General features: G+C 39.0%; 1 protein-coding gene across 2 annotated transcripts in view; it reads right to left on the bottom strand.

Annotated features, from left to right (window-relative positions):
- Nucleotides 1-5,794: 5,794 nt before the first annotated feature.
- The window catches only part of SMURF2 (SMAD specific E3 ubiquitin protein ligase 2), a 108,315-nt gene continuing 97,981 nt past the window's right edge, over nt 5,795-16,128 (bottom strand). Inside the window, exons 14-18 of one of the 2 annotated variants that reach the window (XM_036033485.1) lie at nt 15,927-16,064; nt 13,451-13,571; nt 10,800-11,001; nt 9,469-9,544; nt 5,795-9,148 (exon numbers count right to left, since the gene is read on the bottom strand). In XM_036033485.1, coding sequence (XP_035889378.1) covers nt 9,049-9,148; nt 9,469-9,544; nt 10,800-11,001; nt 13,451-13,571; nt 15,927-16,064 — 637 coding nt within the window. In that variant the 3' untranslated portion in view covers nt 5,795-9,048. The remainder of the gene's footprint in view (nt 9,149-9,468; nt 9,545-10,799; nt 11,002-13,450; nt 13,572-15,926; nt 16,065-16,128) is intronic. The other variant, XM_028519258.2, reaches the window with a different exon arrangement.

The raw sequence follows: 16,128 nt of genomic DNA, 5'->3' as shown, positions 1-16,128 counted from the left end.
TCGTGGGTCCAAAATAAAAAAAAAGTGTATAAAACAGGGCTTGAGGACCAAAAGACCCTCAATTTCAAAAAGGGGTAGAAGTGTAAGCTTGTCATCACAAGTGGGACTTAGGAATAAACCTTGAAGACGGGTTCAGGTATGTGTAGTGTTTTCACCTATGGTGGCCAGAAAATGAGAATTTATGCCCATGGCCTCTGGCTGCTGGTAGAGGACAGCATGAGGCAAGGCTAAGGGTGTGAGGCCAGGTGGTGTGTGCCTCAGAAGAGCACTAGTGACTGCAGGTGGGGTAACATGAGAAAAAAGAAAACCCACTTGGGGTGGTCTTCCATAGAGAAGAGGGCTTCACTGAAGGCCAAGAGCTGGAGGGAGGCTTCAGAGTGGTTGAGGTTATGGGGACTTGTGCTGATCAAGGCTACAGAGTGGCAGAGGACACCAGGAAAGGAGTGGAAGGGAGAAGAGAGGCTCCCCTTAGGGCATGTAGAGAATAGCATGGCGATGAGCATATGAACAACAATCAAGGCCCAGGGAGGCTGGAGGCATGATGGAGTGGGACCTGACTGTCCTGGAGAAAAAAGTAGGCAGCTACATCTAATGCTGTGGTCCAAGTGCTACCCTCTTGGAATGACAGTGGACAACACTGGGCCTCTAGGCAGACAGGTGGGGCTTCCTGGGGAAAAGACTTGGCAGATTGGCAGCCAAGTTTGGAGCGTGATGAGATGTGCAGACTGCTGTGCTAGAGCGTGACAAGTCAGCGAGTGCAGGTGAATGGAAAGGGTGGGAAATGCACGAGGCAAGGCTAGATACACAAGAGTAGAGAGCGTAAGTTCTAAAAGTTATAAAGAGAAAAATAAAGTATATCTAGATAGAATATTCACAATATATTCTTGAGTAAAATGAGCAAATATTTATATAGTAATGCTATTTCAAAAACTATGGTATCATATATAGTATAATGCAGTACAATCATTACAATATAGAAAACATCTGGACGAACAGTCCCAAACCAATAGTAGTAGGTGCAACTCTTGAGTGGTAGATGACATAAACTTTCACTTTTTGCTTAGTATAATTCATTAAAACAAGCAGTGAACTGTTTTAGGAAGACTCAAGTTAACTAGTTTTGCCGGCTCTTTACCAAACTAAGAACTAGGAATAACCAACGAGAAGTAAGTGAAGGAATTTACCAGGGGAAGGCGTAGGATTGCTAACCAAAGGTCAAAGAATAGAAGAGGAAACTTTAAAGATGCCAAAAGGTTTTTCTGGAAGTAGTAAGGAACTCAACAAGGAGAGGCTATTGCGATCCAAGTAACTGTGAGGAGGGAATCCGTATGTGAAACCACTTTGCCCCCAGAAACCCAGAAAAGGCTCATCATCATGCACACATTTGAAAGTCAGAACTGTGTACTGGTGTGGGGGACAGTTTGGGGATGTTATAGAATGAGGTGGCTGGTGTGAGAGCTAAATCCTTAACTACCATAAAAAGGAAACTAACTTGACTATGTCAAAAACTAAATGAAGAGCAATACTACCATATTATTTAGAAATGTGGAAGTATCAGAAGTACAGACAGAAGATTTGAGCATGCCTCTGGAAAGCAAAGGGGGTAAGGATAATAAAGAGTTTTGTTTTTAAGTCTCTAAATGTATTGATTTTTTAATTGTGTGAGTCTAGCTGGGCATATGCATTACTGTATCACAGGACACTGAGCAATTAACTGCCTCCTCTTAAAAACATGAGAAGGGAAAGGAAGAATTAGTGTTGAGGTAAAGCAGAAGAACAGAACCTTCAGTGAAGAGGTGGAGAGTGTCAAGGAAATTTATCTGCAATGCGAAGAGGCATCACAGTGAAAAACGGTGAGGGGGAGGTACAACAGGACAGCGAGATGGACAGGGCTGACAGAAGGTGCTGTTAAGAGAAATGAGAAATTTCTCATTATAGAGCAACCTATCTCAAATCTAGACATTCTGAAAGCATGTTTTATCTAGCATTTCAAGTCATTCGAACCATTACCCAGCTAATTTGACTGATGTGACCAGTGTCTTTTTGTCTTAAAACATTAAACTCAAACTGCCTTTGAAACTTTGCCTTCTGCAGAAGAACAAAGCCGGAGGCATCACAATCCCTGATTTCAAACTAGATTGCGAAACTAGAGGACTAAAAACAGTTGGTATTGCCATAAAATCAGACACATAGATCAATGGAACAGAATAGGGAGCCCATATATATATATATATAATATATTATATATATATATATAGTCAATTTATGGCAAGTGAGGCAAGAATATACAATGGGGAAAGCACAGTGTCTTCAGTAAATGTTGGGCAAACTGGACAGCCATATGCAAAAGAATGACACTGGACCACCAGATCTTACGCTGTATACAAAAATTAGTAAGACCTGAAACCATAAAGCTAAAAGAAAACATAGGTGGGTAAGCTCCTTGACATTGGTCTTGGCAATGATTTTTTGGATTTGACATAAGCAAAAATCAACAAGTGGAACTATATCAAACTAAAAAACTGTACAACGAAGGAAACCAACAAAATGAAAAGGCAATCTATGGAATGGGAGAAAATGTTTGCAAATCAGACATACAAGGGATTTATATACAAAAATACAGAGAGAACACATAGAACTCAATAGCAAAAAAAATTAAAAATTAAAAAATGGATACAAGAACTGAACATTTTTCCAAAGAAGACATACAGGATATACAGATGACCAAAGGTACGTGAAAAGGTGCTCAACATCATGAACCACCTGGGAAATACAAATCAAAACCATAGTGAGATATCACCTCACAACCATTAGTATTGCTGGTATCAAAAAGACAAATATGTCTTGAGAATGTAGAGAAAAGAGAGCCCTTCTGCACTGTTAGTGGGGATGTAAAATTGGTGCAGTCATATAGAAAACAGTACAAAGATTCCTCAAAATATTCAAATAGAACTACCTAGCAATTCCATCCTGGGTATTTATCAGAAGTAAATTAAAACACTAACTAGAAAAGATAACTGCATGCCCACCCCACCCCATATTCACTGCAATATTATTTACAATAGTCAAGATAATGGAAACAAGTATCCATCAGCAGAAGAATGAATAAAGAAATGTAGTGTATATGTAGACCATGAAATAATATTATTCAGCCTAAAAAAGGAAATCTTGCCATTTGTGCTAACAAGATGGACCTTAAGGGCATTATGCTAAGTGAAATAAGTCAGAGAAAGACAAATACCTCTGATCTCACTTATATGTGCAATCTTTAAAAAAAAAAAAAAAAAAAAAGGAAAAACCAAGCTCATAGATATAGAAAACTGATTGGTGGTTGCCAGAGGGGCTGGGGGGTTTAGTGAAATGGGTGACGGGGATCAAAAGGTAGAAACTTTCAGTTATAAAATAAGTCCAGGGGTGTAATGTACAGAATGGTGACTATTGCTAATGATACTGTATGGCATAAGAGTTCCCTTCACAAGGAAAAAAACTTAACTATGTATGGTGACAGATGTTAACCAGACTTTGGTAATCATTACACAATATATACAATTATGTACAAATCACTATGTTGTACACTTAAAACTAACATGTCAATTATACTTCAGTTAGAAGAAATAAATACCTTTTGGGTCTCATTGGTTCTCCACCATCTTGCCATGCCAGCATTGTCTTTGGGAGAAGTGAGTGATCTGAAAGGTACGCTCTGATGTGCTCGCCATCTTCACTCCCATTCCTGAGTGGAAGGTGAGACAACTTCATGAACACTTAAGTCGGCAGGAAAAGTATCTTGGAAGGGTCCCTTGCCCACCTCACGGGCTGCTACAGTTGCCTCTCCACTTCTTTTACTTACAAAACACTCACTATAAAGGAGACAGAAGTGGGGTTTACAGCTTATATTAAAGACTCATGGATAGCCTGGAAAATCTCAGGTCAAACATCCACAAGAGGTATGCTACTTAAGAGTTGAGCACATTACCTTGGACGTGGAGCCAGTTGTATGATGAACACGAATACAATGAAGGAGCTACCTGTCCTGGAGACCAGTGTCTCTAGGATCTGAAGTGTCATGGTGAAAAGAGGTAGGGGAACAAAATCAATTGTTTTAAAAACCAAGCCTGGAATTTGAGGCCTTGCTGAAGTAAGGTATTTAAAAATCCTGTGCTCCAGTCACAGTGGACTTCTCGAGATGCTATACACAAAATACAGAGCCTGACACATAGTAGGAGCACAGTAGATATTTACTGAATTAACAAAGAACAAATCACATTTAGAAAAAATACCTTTTAATACAATGTTTTGGGTTGGCCACAAAGTCCATTTAGTTGTTTCCATAAAATAAAAGACACATTTTTATTTTCATCAATAACTTTATTGATTTGGATATTTTGAATATGTTGGCTATCTCCGGTGTGGTATAACATTGATTGTTCTCAGTTAATGTCTCAATTTGATCACTACCAACTTCAACTGGCCTGACTGTGGGAGCACCGTCCAGTGAAAAATCTCCAGCATGAAACTGTAAACCACTTTTGACACATTTGATCAGTCACAGCATCTTCTCTATACACTGCACAAATTTTCTGAGTTTCAGTTGTGTTTTTACCTTTCTCGAAATAATAAAGCATAATATGCCAAAAATGTTGCATATTTTCTTCCATCTTCAATATTAAAATGGCTACACAAAAACTCACCAGTTTTTTTTAAATGCACACTGATAGATATGACAGCTGTCACAATACAATCTAACAAAACTGTTTGCAGTGAAGGTGAAGACAACTAAGTGCTACTACAGCCATCTTACAGAAAAAAACACGAACTTTTTGGCCAACCCAGTAACTTTAAAATCTGGTTGTCCAGTAAGCTAAGAATGTTAACGTAGGAATGTAACCCTTTTTCTGTATAATTACCTCTATCCTGTTACCAGGCTCTTGTTCTGTTGTGTATTTCCCACGATAAGCATTTAGGACAAAAAAGTACAAAAAAATGCAGTGGGTGCCAAGGTTAACCTTCAGTATAATGAAGAGACAAAGTAAACCTTTCGGGTCACCACAAAAAAAAATCACATATTAGTGAAATCAAACTTTGGGTAATTTATAGATTATACTAATAAAATCCTTAAAACTTTACAAATTTTAGATAACACCCAGTGACCGTGACAAAGTGAGACAAAGCAAAAAATAAATTTCAAAAGTAGATAAAAAGAACACGCCCACTCTTGGGACTTGAATACACTGCTCCCACATCTCTGCATTCATCCTGTGGAGAGACTTAACACAGACTACGCTCTGAATGAGAAAACATCGTATTCATTCTTTTTTCCACCCATGTGTTTAGCTGGACCTTCACTCACTATCATTTATAGAGGTGTGAGTTGTGACCTTTTAAATAAAGTGATGGCGCCTGTTCATTTTGAGGAGGAACTGCTCAACACCAGGGTAGCAAATGAGGCCCCTACTGTAGCTTCACCCTCCAGAGCCCCAACATGTGACACTGTTGCAGGACCAGGACACTTCTCCAATAAGCCTGTATTGGCCTCAGAAATCCATCTCTACATGGCCCCCCACAGCCACTGCCAACCAATCAATTTGTCACGGCAGGAGAAGTGCCATATGGCACCTTCCCTGCTTCACCCGGAGACAGGAAGGAGATGCTGAGCTCTCTGAAGCTCCAGCTCCCCAAAGTGACAGAGGCATCCTGGGAATCTTCTTCAACTTCTCATTTCATGGCTTACATGCTATCACCCTTCATAGAACCAATGAGATTATTTTCAAAACAATTCATTATAAACTCAACATTCTTTAAAAACTTTGATGCTGTGACAGTGCAAACAGCATTCATTTTATTGCTCAACTTCGGCATGGGCAATACATAGTTAATTTTTAAAAACCATTTATACAGATGTTATTGATAAAGCTCATGTAACAACTGAGTGAAAATACAAAGAATATCAAAGCTAAAACACTCTGTAATAAATACAAATAACAATGAAAATGATAAAACTTTGTTTTTAAAGTCAGTTTGAGAGAATATTACATTAAGTGAACTAATTACATCTACAAACAAAACAACTCAGCATTTGGTACAGTCATCATCCTAACATAAGAAGGGTAAATACCACGAATGGCCCCGCGGACTGGGTGCTGCAGCTGACGGACAAGCAGGAGGAGCTGCTCTGTCCAACCGAAGTGATGGCTGGAGCAGCCTCTAACTCCCGTCAAAGCAATCAGTTCAATGCACCAGAAGTTCAAAGCAGACTTAGTGTTGTAAAATAAAGCAAATTAGACTGTATTTAAAAGAAAGGAAACTTGTGCTCTGGACTGTAAATGCAAGAAAAAACAATGACTTGGTAAAAAGAAAACCCATTCAGGGCAACAAACTATGTGCAAAACAAAATGTACACTATACACGGCACTATTTAAAAACTCATTCCACCAAGAAATCAGACCCTCGAAATAAAACTCACCTCTGTACTGCCGTATGATCTCTACAAAGTAACCACTGTTCACAATTAAGTATGCATGACGGAAAGGCAATGTATGGATATGCAACATCACGTATCTGAAATAACACAACTACAGGAAGGACTAGAAAAAAAAACCCAGTTAAGAGGGACATGTGGAAATAAATATTCACATTAAACATGAGGTGCAAGTCCAAAGCTCAATGACACATTGGGGGGTTTTGTTTGCTTAGCACCTTTTTGGAAGTAATCAGGTAACATACTTTTGAAAATGAAATCTAAACATATTTTTATAAATAATGTTGGTGAAACCACAGACTAGTAGGTAATTCATTTTTCTTAAAGCTCTATTAAATCATTTTTATAAAGTTTAAAAAGGCACTCAGAAAGCGATGGTATTTGCCTGCTTGATACTGTACATTATGATAGAGCGTTTCGTCAGTACTGCCTCTGTCAGTTAATGATTCCTTTCAAGTGTGTGCGGGCTGACTTTTCACTGAAAGCTTCTAAGACAGGTACAGTTGCACTGCACTAGTCCTGTAGTATCAGAGAGAGAAGACCTGTGACCAGCAAGGTACTACTGTGAGAACTGAAACTACTGATGTCAAACAGTGTGCACACCGTTTCTGTACATTTCAAGATGTTCTTCAATGCTACTAAGAATATGGTAGGAAAACACAAGTGGGAAGAAAAAGGCAGGCAAAAGCACATTATTACTGCACAGTTAGACTATAACTAGCTCGCATGGAGCAGTCAAATTTGGCTGAATGAAACAAATTTAAATTCTTAGAAACAACGCAAGTAGTTATCAACTTTTTTTAAGCGGCAAATGTCCCCTTCTTTTACCCTCCCCTCTCCCAACCATGTGAATGCTTACTTGGAATTCCAATACATAAAAGACAAAAACTGGAGCTGCTCTGGGTAAATAGGGCAGGGTGGGGAGTTAGAGGCCCCTGCTGAATACCAACTAGTCCTTTCCCCTCCCTCCCTCTGTCCCTCCTCTCACAAACCACTGATTCTGAGGCACCTGAGGAACCCCGTGGCTTCAAGAACACAGACTAAAAACCAGTCCATCAAAATAAAGAACACATAGGCCTATTACTGACTTAATAATTAAGCCATAAAATTTAAACAAAGCTGTATCATCAAAATTTGCTATTCTTGATTTCACATCAATGTAAAAAAAACAGTGCAGATTTCTCATGACTGAATTTAAAAACCCACCCATGATTTCAGATTTTTCCAATTCATCATTCCAGAATTTTGCTGCCTTCTGTATCATGCAACATGCCACACACCTTGAAAGCTAAATCTGAATATTTCAAAATCAGATGCTGAGCTTTAAAACCAAGGAAAATGGCATTCCCTCACTTCCAAAATTCATTCTTCAGTTTTAAAGTAATTAATACCATATAGTTAGAATCACCCTTTCTTTATAATCACATCCCCTGTCCCACCACCCCCACTTTATTTTTGTTAGGTAAAAGCAGGGTTTTCTAAGTTTGTTAAATAGTCTTTAGAGCAATTTTTTTCCTTTTTCATAATTTTAGCTGATTAAAATATTGCAAATAAAGATTTAGGATGGTTTACTTGATAGAAACTCACACCATAATTAAAATATAATATAAATTAGGTGTACTTTGTCAGAGGAGACTTTGGTTTCCAGAAATAGTATATATATTAAAGATAAGTTGATCCAGCAAAAGAGTTAAAATTCCATCCCATCCATATGATCTGAGAAGCTATAAAAATGCAGGATATCCATTTAAAATGAAAAGTAAGTCCAAAACACCTGGTCATATTGATTCAAGATAAAAAATTAGGGTTTTTTAAAGTCTTGTAAAAACACGGAGCCCCTGAAGGCATCTTATCGTAGCAAATAAGCTACTAAGTTTAGACTAAATGGTTGCATTAGGAATCTGACAACCAAAATTATATAGCTGTATTCCAGGTAACTTGTGCTTGAAAAATATAGAAAACACTCACTTAGGCTAGGTTGAAACATATAATACTTTTAAAATATAATGCTTTGCTATAGAAAAATGTAATTAAATGTGTAAATGGCTTGATTTTTTTAAAGATAATGATTCTTTTAGCCAATTGGTTACAAAGATAGGATAATTCAAAATAATTTTATTTCATTTTTTTTTTACAAAGAGCGAGTACAGGAGCTATTCAAAATCATGTATTCAATCAAAATGAAATGTGACTTGTACCGACTGCTGAAGTTGTCTTGATGTTTCAGAGACTTGAAATCTGTGAAGCGATTTGAATAGGTTACCTTTTATAAAAATAGTAGTAGTCTTTAAGTGTAGAATACTGCCTAACTCTGGAAATGTAGGAAAAGTCAGCATTCTTTAGGTTCAAGATATTAATTTTAAATAGCAGCTGAATGTGGCCTCATGGCAAAGCATAAAGACCTTTTTTTTTTCCTTGAAAAGGAATTTCAAAATTGTCCTTTCCCCTCACAGTGTCCTAAAATTTCAAAGGGGAGGAGCATTTTCCTGTATTTCAGCATTCCTTGAAACTCTGCTGAAAGGAGGCTGTCAGGGGTATAAATAGAGTCCTGGGTAAATCCTTGAAGTCTGTCATTCCACAGCAAATCCACATGTTTCTTCGATGGCTGTTAGCAGCTTTTCATATAACTTTTCATAGCTTTCATAAGGCGGAATGTCTATTCGGTTGAAGCTGTAAATAAGCAAATCAGACTTTACACAGTTCATTTAAAATAAGTGCGCCATCCTAGAAAGTGCACACTCACACAGCCACACCACTCTGTGTCACACAGAGGATTAAAGGGACACAGTTCTATCCCTCTGCAATTGAGATTACCACTTTCAGATGTTCCTACGAATTCCAGAACCATCTTACATCACTTAAAGAGTTGCTTATCATTCCTTTTAAAGGTCCATTTAGTAGTAAGAACAACAATAAATGAAAAGTCACCTGTCTGAAGCTAATACCTACACACATGGAGTAAGGGGAGGGAAGCTACAAAAATGACTCACCACGTGTGCGCTTTGGGCAGGTTGTTCGTGCAGGCATCAATCTGGTGGATGGTGAAGAGTCGTGGGCCTGCAGCACCTGCCAAGGAAGTCAGTGTGGGTCAGATCACCACAGGTGCATGCATTAGTGTCTCAATCTCTGCGTAAACCTGGTACATAAACCACAAGGTCTAGGGATAGAGGAACTCTAAAGACTCTACACAGGCTTCCAAAAAATATTCTTTTCCCAGGAAGAGATTCTTGCTTTGAAAGCTACAATTGACCTTGAATACGGTTGGATTCCTTAATATGCTCGCATTTCAAATTTGAGAAAGAGTTCAGGGTTGAAAACATTTGCCAACTTCTTTCTTCTATAGGAAACTGATGTCCCAAAAGCATGAGAAAAATAGGCAAATCCAAGATGAAATACACATACATTAAAAAAGATGACAGCCTAAATGCGAATTTAGGTTTCATGACTCAAACTGGGCCAAGAGCAAAAGATTAGCAGTCTACAGAATAAATTTCAGTTAACGTGAGACAGCCCCAAGACATATACATAGAAATACAAATTCACTTTCTGGTAGTCTGATAATGAGTTCTCCAAATAGAAACTATCAGCCCGACTCCCAGTATGCCTTCCCCATGGGTTTTAGACACTGTGCTGTGAGCAACGCTGATGGGTTATGTACCAGTCTTGCTTTGTATATCCTCCGTCATCACCAGCAGCATCAACTTTGAAAACAAAGAGCTTCAGAAGTAAAAGAAGCAACTGCCACCCAGCGAAGCACCGCAATCATTAGCAGTATTACCAACTCATCCAAAAATTAAACAGCTATTCCCCAGAAAACAATCCGTTAACATGGACATGGCTCTAAATAAGCAGTCGGATGCCATGCGGTAACTGACGTGCTCTGACCACACAAATGGCTTCGACGACGCGTGCTGCCACTTTCTGTTAAAAGAATAGAAAAACAGAGGGAACAGCATCCCAAATGGGTAAATGTTTTGCAGGTTGAGATGTGAGGATGGAAATGGACTTCCCCTATATGAAAGTGCAGCAGAATTTAAAAGCAAGGTGAGCGGAAAAGGCGGAGCATCACCACATACGGTCTCTAGCATGCGATGCGGCACTCACTACAATCACAGAGAACCCCAGCAGAAAAGGCTCTTGGGAGGGGAACAAAAAAAGGAAGGAGAAGAAGGGATCAAGATGTGAGAGTTACAGATAAGAAACAGGGTGAAAAGAGAATCTGTTTATAAGCACATGGCTGTAAACTAGCTATATACACCAAGTACTGACCGCTCCCCCCCATCGTCTGCGGGCCCGCGGTCCGTCCCCCTGGCGCTGATACCTTGTAAGGCTTTGAAGCCTTGCAGAGGCACTCTCGACGAGCCTGTCACGAACTGAAGTAACCGTGCTCGTCTCTCTTCATCGAATAACTCCACAGCTTTCCAGAACCACTTGACGACATTGCTGTCCGGTGTGCAGTGTTTTAACCGGGTGTTTACCTTCCAGTCATTAACATCTATCTTTCCAAGTCCGCAAATAATGAGCTGTTAAAATAGTACACAAATCGTGAGCCAATGGAAACCAAGTTAAGCCAAAAATTCCTCAAAATAGAACTTCAGGTTTGTAGTGTTGGCTCTCACGTGGTGGTTCTTAATCAAGGGTACACATCAGAATCATCTTTAAAGTTTTTCAAATACACATGCCAGGTCCTATGCTCAAAGATTATAATTCTGTGTGTCTAGAGTGATACTAAGAAGCTGTATTTTAAAAGGCTCCACGGGTACTTACTCACTTTTGGGCACCCTACCCAGAGTCTGAGAACCACCACTGTGCGGAACACAACAGAATGAAAGCTCTATAATTTCATAGAATTCTAAAATCTCTTTTTAATGGACAGAAACTAGACTCCAAGAGTAAATACAATTTATATGTGCCTCCTTAAGACCTGCATCATATTATTCTAGTTTCAACACTGACTAGCTTTGGGATTCTGAGCAATTCAGTTCACCTCCCTTGGCCAGCAGTTTCTTTCCTCTGTGGTAACAGGGTAGTAACATCTATTTCACTACATCCTGCGAAGTAACCCGTAGCATACAGGAACTCAAGAAATGTGTTGAATAAGTGATGCAACCTGTTTGACAATCTTAAAATTGTACCTCAGTATAAAGTACATGAATGCACTGACACAGGTCTGCCTAACATCCTGATGCAGGGACAGTACAGATGAACTCTACCAAAATCGCCGTGATGCTGTGAGGGGAGGGCAGACAGCAACCCAAGGCAGGAAGGAGGAGGGATGCAACCCACTGACTCAGCAGTCCTTGAAAGTCTGTCATCTGTTCTGTGAGCTGGGAAAGAAAGCCTTTGAAACTGTTCTTTCTTTCATCCCTGAGGCCTGAAAGGCCAGAAAGGGCCCAGAGTGCCTAAAGGAAAAAGCCCATTAACACCTTTGGGTATTCACCACCCCCACCCCATCCTGGAAAGCTGGCATCACCTTTACCTGTCAATCAATGTGTAACTTCTTGGGGGGTGGGGGGAACCCATCCCACCCTTTCTGTAAATCCTCAGAACAAAGGACCCTGTCTCTTGCTCTTGCCATCCATCCTTGTCACCCTTGCTCTTGCCTTTCTCCCCCACCTCAGAGGTTCTCTTCCATGAGAACACTGCTTGCACAATGATAGACTCATTGATCTATAATTCTTTACTGTACTGGCGAGAAGAACCAAGTTTCTCCCATAACAACACTATCAATTCTTAGTGTCCTTAGGGTGGGTCCAAAACTAGCTCATCTAACTAGGGTGTTTCTAACAATGAATTAGGATAGTGTACAGTGTAAAACACAATGTAACTTACAAAGCCTACACTTTATAATTCTATTAACCCAGCATAACACCAAAATGAATTATATATATTTCAATAAAAAGTTTCATTTCATTAGCAACAAACTATATAACAAAACCATAACGCTACTGAATAAAATCTCCAACATAGCTTCCATGGTGTTGTGGAAAGACAGCCGAACCACAGCCACAGGGAAGAGGGACACAGTTATCCAAACAGGCTTACAGAAGTATGTGTAACAAAAAAGGTACCATAACTCCTAAATTTTCTTTAGAGGAGTGGTAATTATAGAGCCAAATTCCTCATTCATTGTATGAACAAATAAAAATGCATTGTATTTCAACTTCATTGCCATTCCTGTTTTCTTCTTCCTCCTACTTCCTTCTGATCATTTCGCTATTGACTGTAGTTCAGTCACAAAGAGGAATGGGGATGGCACTGAGTCAAACCGATCTTTTAGACTTGCCTCCTAACAGCTCTTTTTGTTAGAAAGGACACTGAAGTTAACAAAATCACGTAGACTTTGAATATTTAGGCTCTCCCTAGCCACTAGTTGAATTTGGGACCTCTGGCAGAATAAAACTCATTGATTTTTTCACAGAGCAGTTCAGTGGAAATTTAGATGTATTTGTTAAAGGTCTTAATTTAAAAACCAAACTAAGGTGCTTTAAGGATCAGCATTAAAAGAAAACAAGGTGTTAACTGTTTATTACAGCTACTGTTAATAACAATATTTCCAAAGAGGCAGAGGATGTTTAGATACAGTGTATCGTAAGTATTTTAATTATTTCCTCTATAATCTTATTTACCAAATGCTTTCTTGCAAAGTATAGTGTTAATCGATTGGGACTAGGCTTTTATTCCAAATAAATTTCTATAGAAAACAACACTGGAAAAAGGTACACATAAGACCTGAAGTCTGTTCAAAACAAAAAAGGGTAATATGGAAAAATAAAATATTCACAATGCAAGAGAGTCTGCTCACTTGTAGAAATTCCAAAGCAGGAAAGACTTCCTACAAATAAGAATTCTCAGAGTATTGCACCATGGAACTTCAGAAGCTCCAGAAATACAACTTTCCTCTAAAGCTAACAGAAAATTCCTAACCTTTACTTGTTACACTAGATGACATCATGACATTAATATACTGACCTCTAACTCCTTCTCATCAAATGTCTTCAGCAGATGCTGTGGAATTACTTCATTAAATCCTTTCTGCAGAGCCAGGAATTGCGCCTCGATGCCTCGTAAAAACCTCCAGTTCACATATAGCCTATAAACATCGGGCAGGGGTTTCATATAATCAAATGTATCAGATTTGGTAATTACTGTGACTCTCTACTTTAGCAATATTAAAAAGTAACCTTCCACTAACGAAAGCTGCATCAATAAAACAACTCTTCAAACCAGAGAGTGAACTGGAAGCTGGATGAAGGCGTAGATGGGACCGAAGTCAAAATATGGATGAAACTTCTTTCTAAACTTCTAACGTGCATGCCAATAACCACAAAAAAAGAGCTCGATCAACCAAAAATGACTCTTCTTTCTGGTTTCACTTGAAAATATGATGTGAATATGTTGGGTGTTTATTTATATTTTGGGGACAGCATAAGGGTTGGAAGAGAAGGTAAAGAGAAACTTCATATCCAAAATGAGAATAAAAGCCAATGTAACACTTTTTGATTAAATATTCGTTGTTTCCTTGAGGCTTTAAAAAACCTGGAAGAAGTAATTTACCAACAAAGAGTGTACTACATCTAATGAGTAGCTTTACTTAGGCTTTTGACTTGTAGTTTATAAGTGAATTGCTTTTTTTTAAATCTCCCCAGGAAAACCTCTCCATTTCACACATCTGAGAGCTATTCATCTTCCAAGTCTGTCAGCACATCCTTTTCTAAACGTGGAGAAATAGTTCTCTACTTTAAGGAGTGTTATTTAACATTATATTCTTTGAGGGACCTCACTTTTGTGTTTGGTTAAGGGGACAACAAGACTGCACATTTGCAAAAAGGTTTCTTTGTCATTTTTCTTTTTTAATCTCAAAACTGTACTTGGTAAGGGATCATCACCACACACTATAAACATGGCTGAGTCCTGGAGAACGGGAGCCAGGGACCGAACGGTCCATACCAGGTCCATTCTTTTATTTTTTTAAATTAGTAATATAATAGATGCTTGTTAGATAATGAAAAATAAAACGCTGAATGTGGAGACAAAGTAAAACCTGAAGAACATTCTTTTACCCTCCTTCCCTCTCCATTCCCAGGTGCGCCGCCTCCACTCCCTCATCCTAGACCAACACTGTACTTGGTATTCAGCCTTTCGGAACACCTTCCGTGTCATTACAAAACAACACAGACTCTGTCCCTACGCAATTCTTCTATGACTTGCTTTTTAAATTCAACAGTTTATGCAGAGTCTCTCTTTCTTTTAAAAACCCACACAGTATTCTGCTGAATATATGTATTTCATCATTCTCTAAAAACACTTAGCAGTTTTAAAAAATTTTTTACAAGTACTATTTAATTGAACATCCTTATTCATAATTATTTAATTACATGTGTTTCCATGGCATAGGCTCCTAAAGATGGAGCTGCTAGTTAAAAGGCATACAGTATGTTTTTGTTTTGGTGCTATCATCAAACTACTTTCCAAAAAAGCTAAATCAATGCTCACAATCAACAGTCTATGAAACTGATGGGTCACATGTATAAAGTAGGAAAATCGCAGCAAGACTTGGGGACAGAATGTATACAAAACAGTTTAGCATGCACATTTCTATGTGCATGTGATGAAGTTCAAACTTCTAAATTTGATTGCCATAGTTTTATGTTCAGAAGAACTTTAGTTACCATACGCCAAATGATCTACCCCACCACTTTTAAGTTCCTCAATCAACAGGTAATTTTATAAAACTTGGAAAACATTTTCTTATTACCTATCCCTTAAAGTCACAGTGTGCTAGTAATGCAGCACGCAAAGGCTTCTGCAGAGCCAGCCATGGTAGACACGCTGCACACGCCCATGCACGTTTCCTGGTATCTGTGGAGCCCCTCCTCCACAGCAAACATAGCTTGGCATGTGACTTGCTTTAACCAAACAATACAGCACAGAGGTGACGGTGGCCAGTTCTAGACTTAGGCCTTAAAAAGATCCAACAACTCCTGCTCTTGTGTCTGAGAAACCAGCCACCTCATTACCTCTCCTTTGCTGGGGAGGGAGAAGCCCTGGGGAAAGTGAGAGGCCTCTGATACCAAGTGGGGATGACCAAGGAACCTGGCCAACGGTGAGGACTAGGCCCCAGACGGTGACCCAGCAGCTATTCCAGCCAGCCCTCCACCCTTGGAGCGATTCTACCTGAGTCATCAGGTGTGTGAGGGAAGAGGCCATCTTGATGAGCCAGCCCCAAATGACGCCGCCACCCAGAGGAGTGCTGCACTCACCCAAACTTCTGACTCATGGTATTGTGAGAAATAATTAAATGATAGTTGTTTTTAAGCCACTAAATTCTACAGAAGCCTATTTGATAGCATTAACTAACACAACCTAAATACTTAAATGGTTTTTTCCATACTGCTATTCTAGAACAGTCAAACAATTCTCAGACTTGAGAACATAGAACGTTTACCTAACATACTCCTTTTTATTTTCTTCGGTAACAGGAATACTCTTGCCATTTGGTTTAAGTTCATGCTGGATAATTTCCCCATATGCATTATGTTCAACACAGAAGGTATGATCCAAAACACCTGTAATATCATTCTCACTGGAAAGGAAAGAGAAGGAAAGATACTTAACTGGAAAATCTAAAATACAGACCCTACAGATGT

The sequence above is a fragment of the Phyllostomus discolor genome, chromosome 8 (genome assembly GCF_004126475.2).
Source record: "Phyllostomus discolor isolate MPI-MPIP mPhyDis1 chromosome 8, mPhyDis1.pri.v3, whole genome shotgun sequence".
In the NCBI taxonomy this organism is placed as follows: Eukaryota; Metazoa; Chordata; class Mammalia; order Chiroptera; family Phyllostomidae; genus Phyllostomus; species Phyllostomus discolor.
Note: the sequence above shows the minus strand (reverse complement) of the source record. Positions and strands in the feature narration are given on the sequence as shown.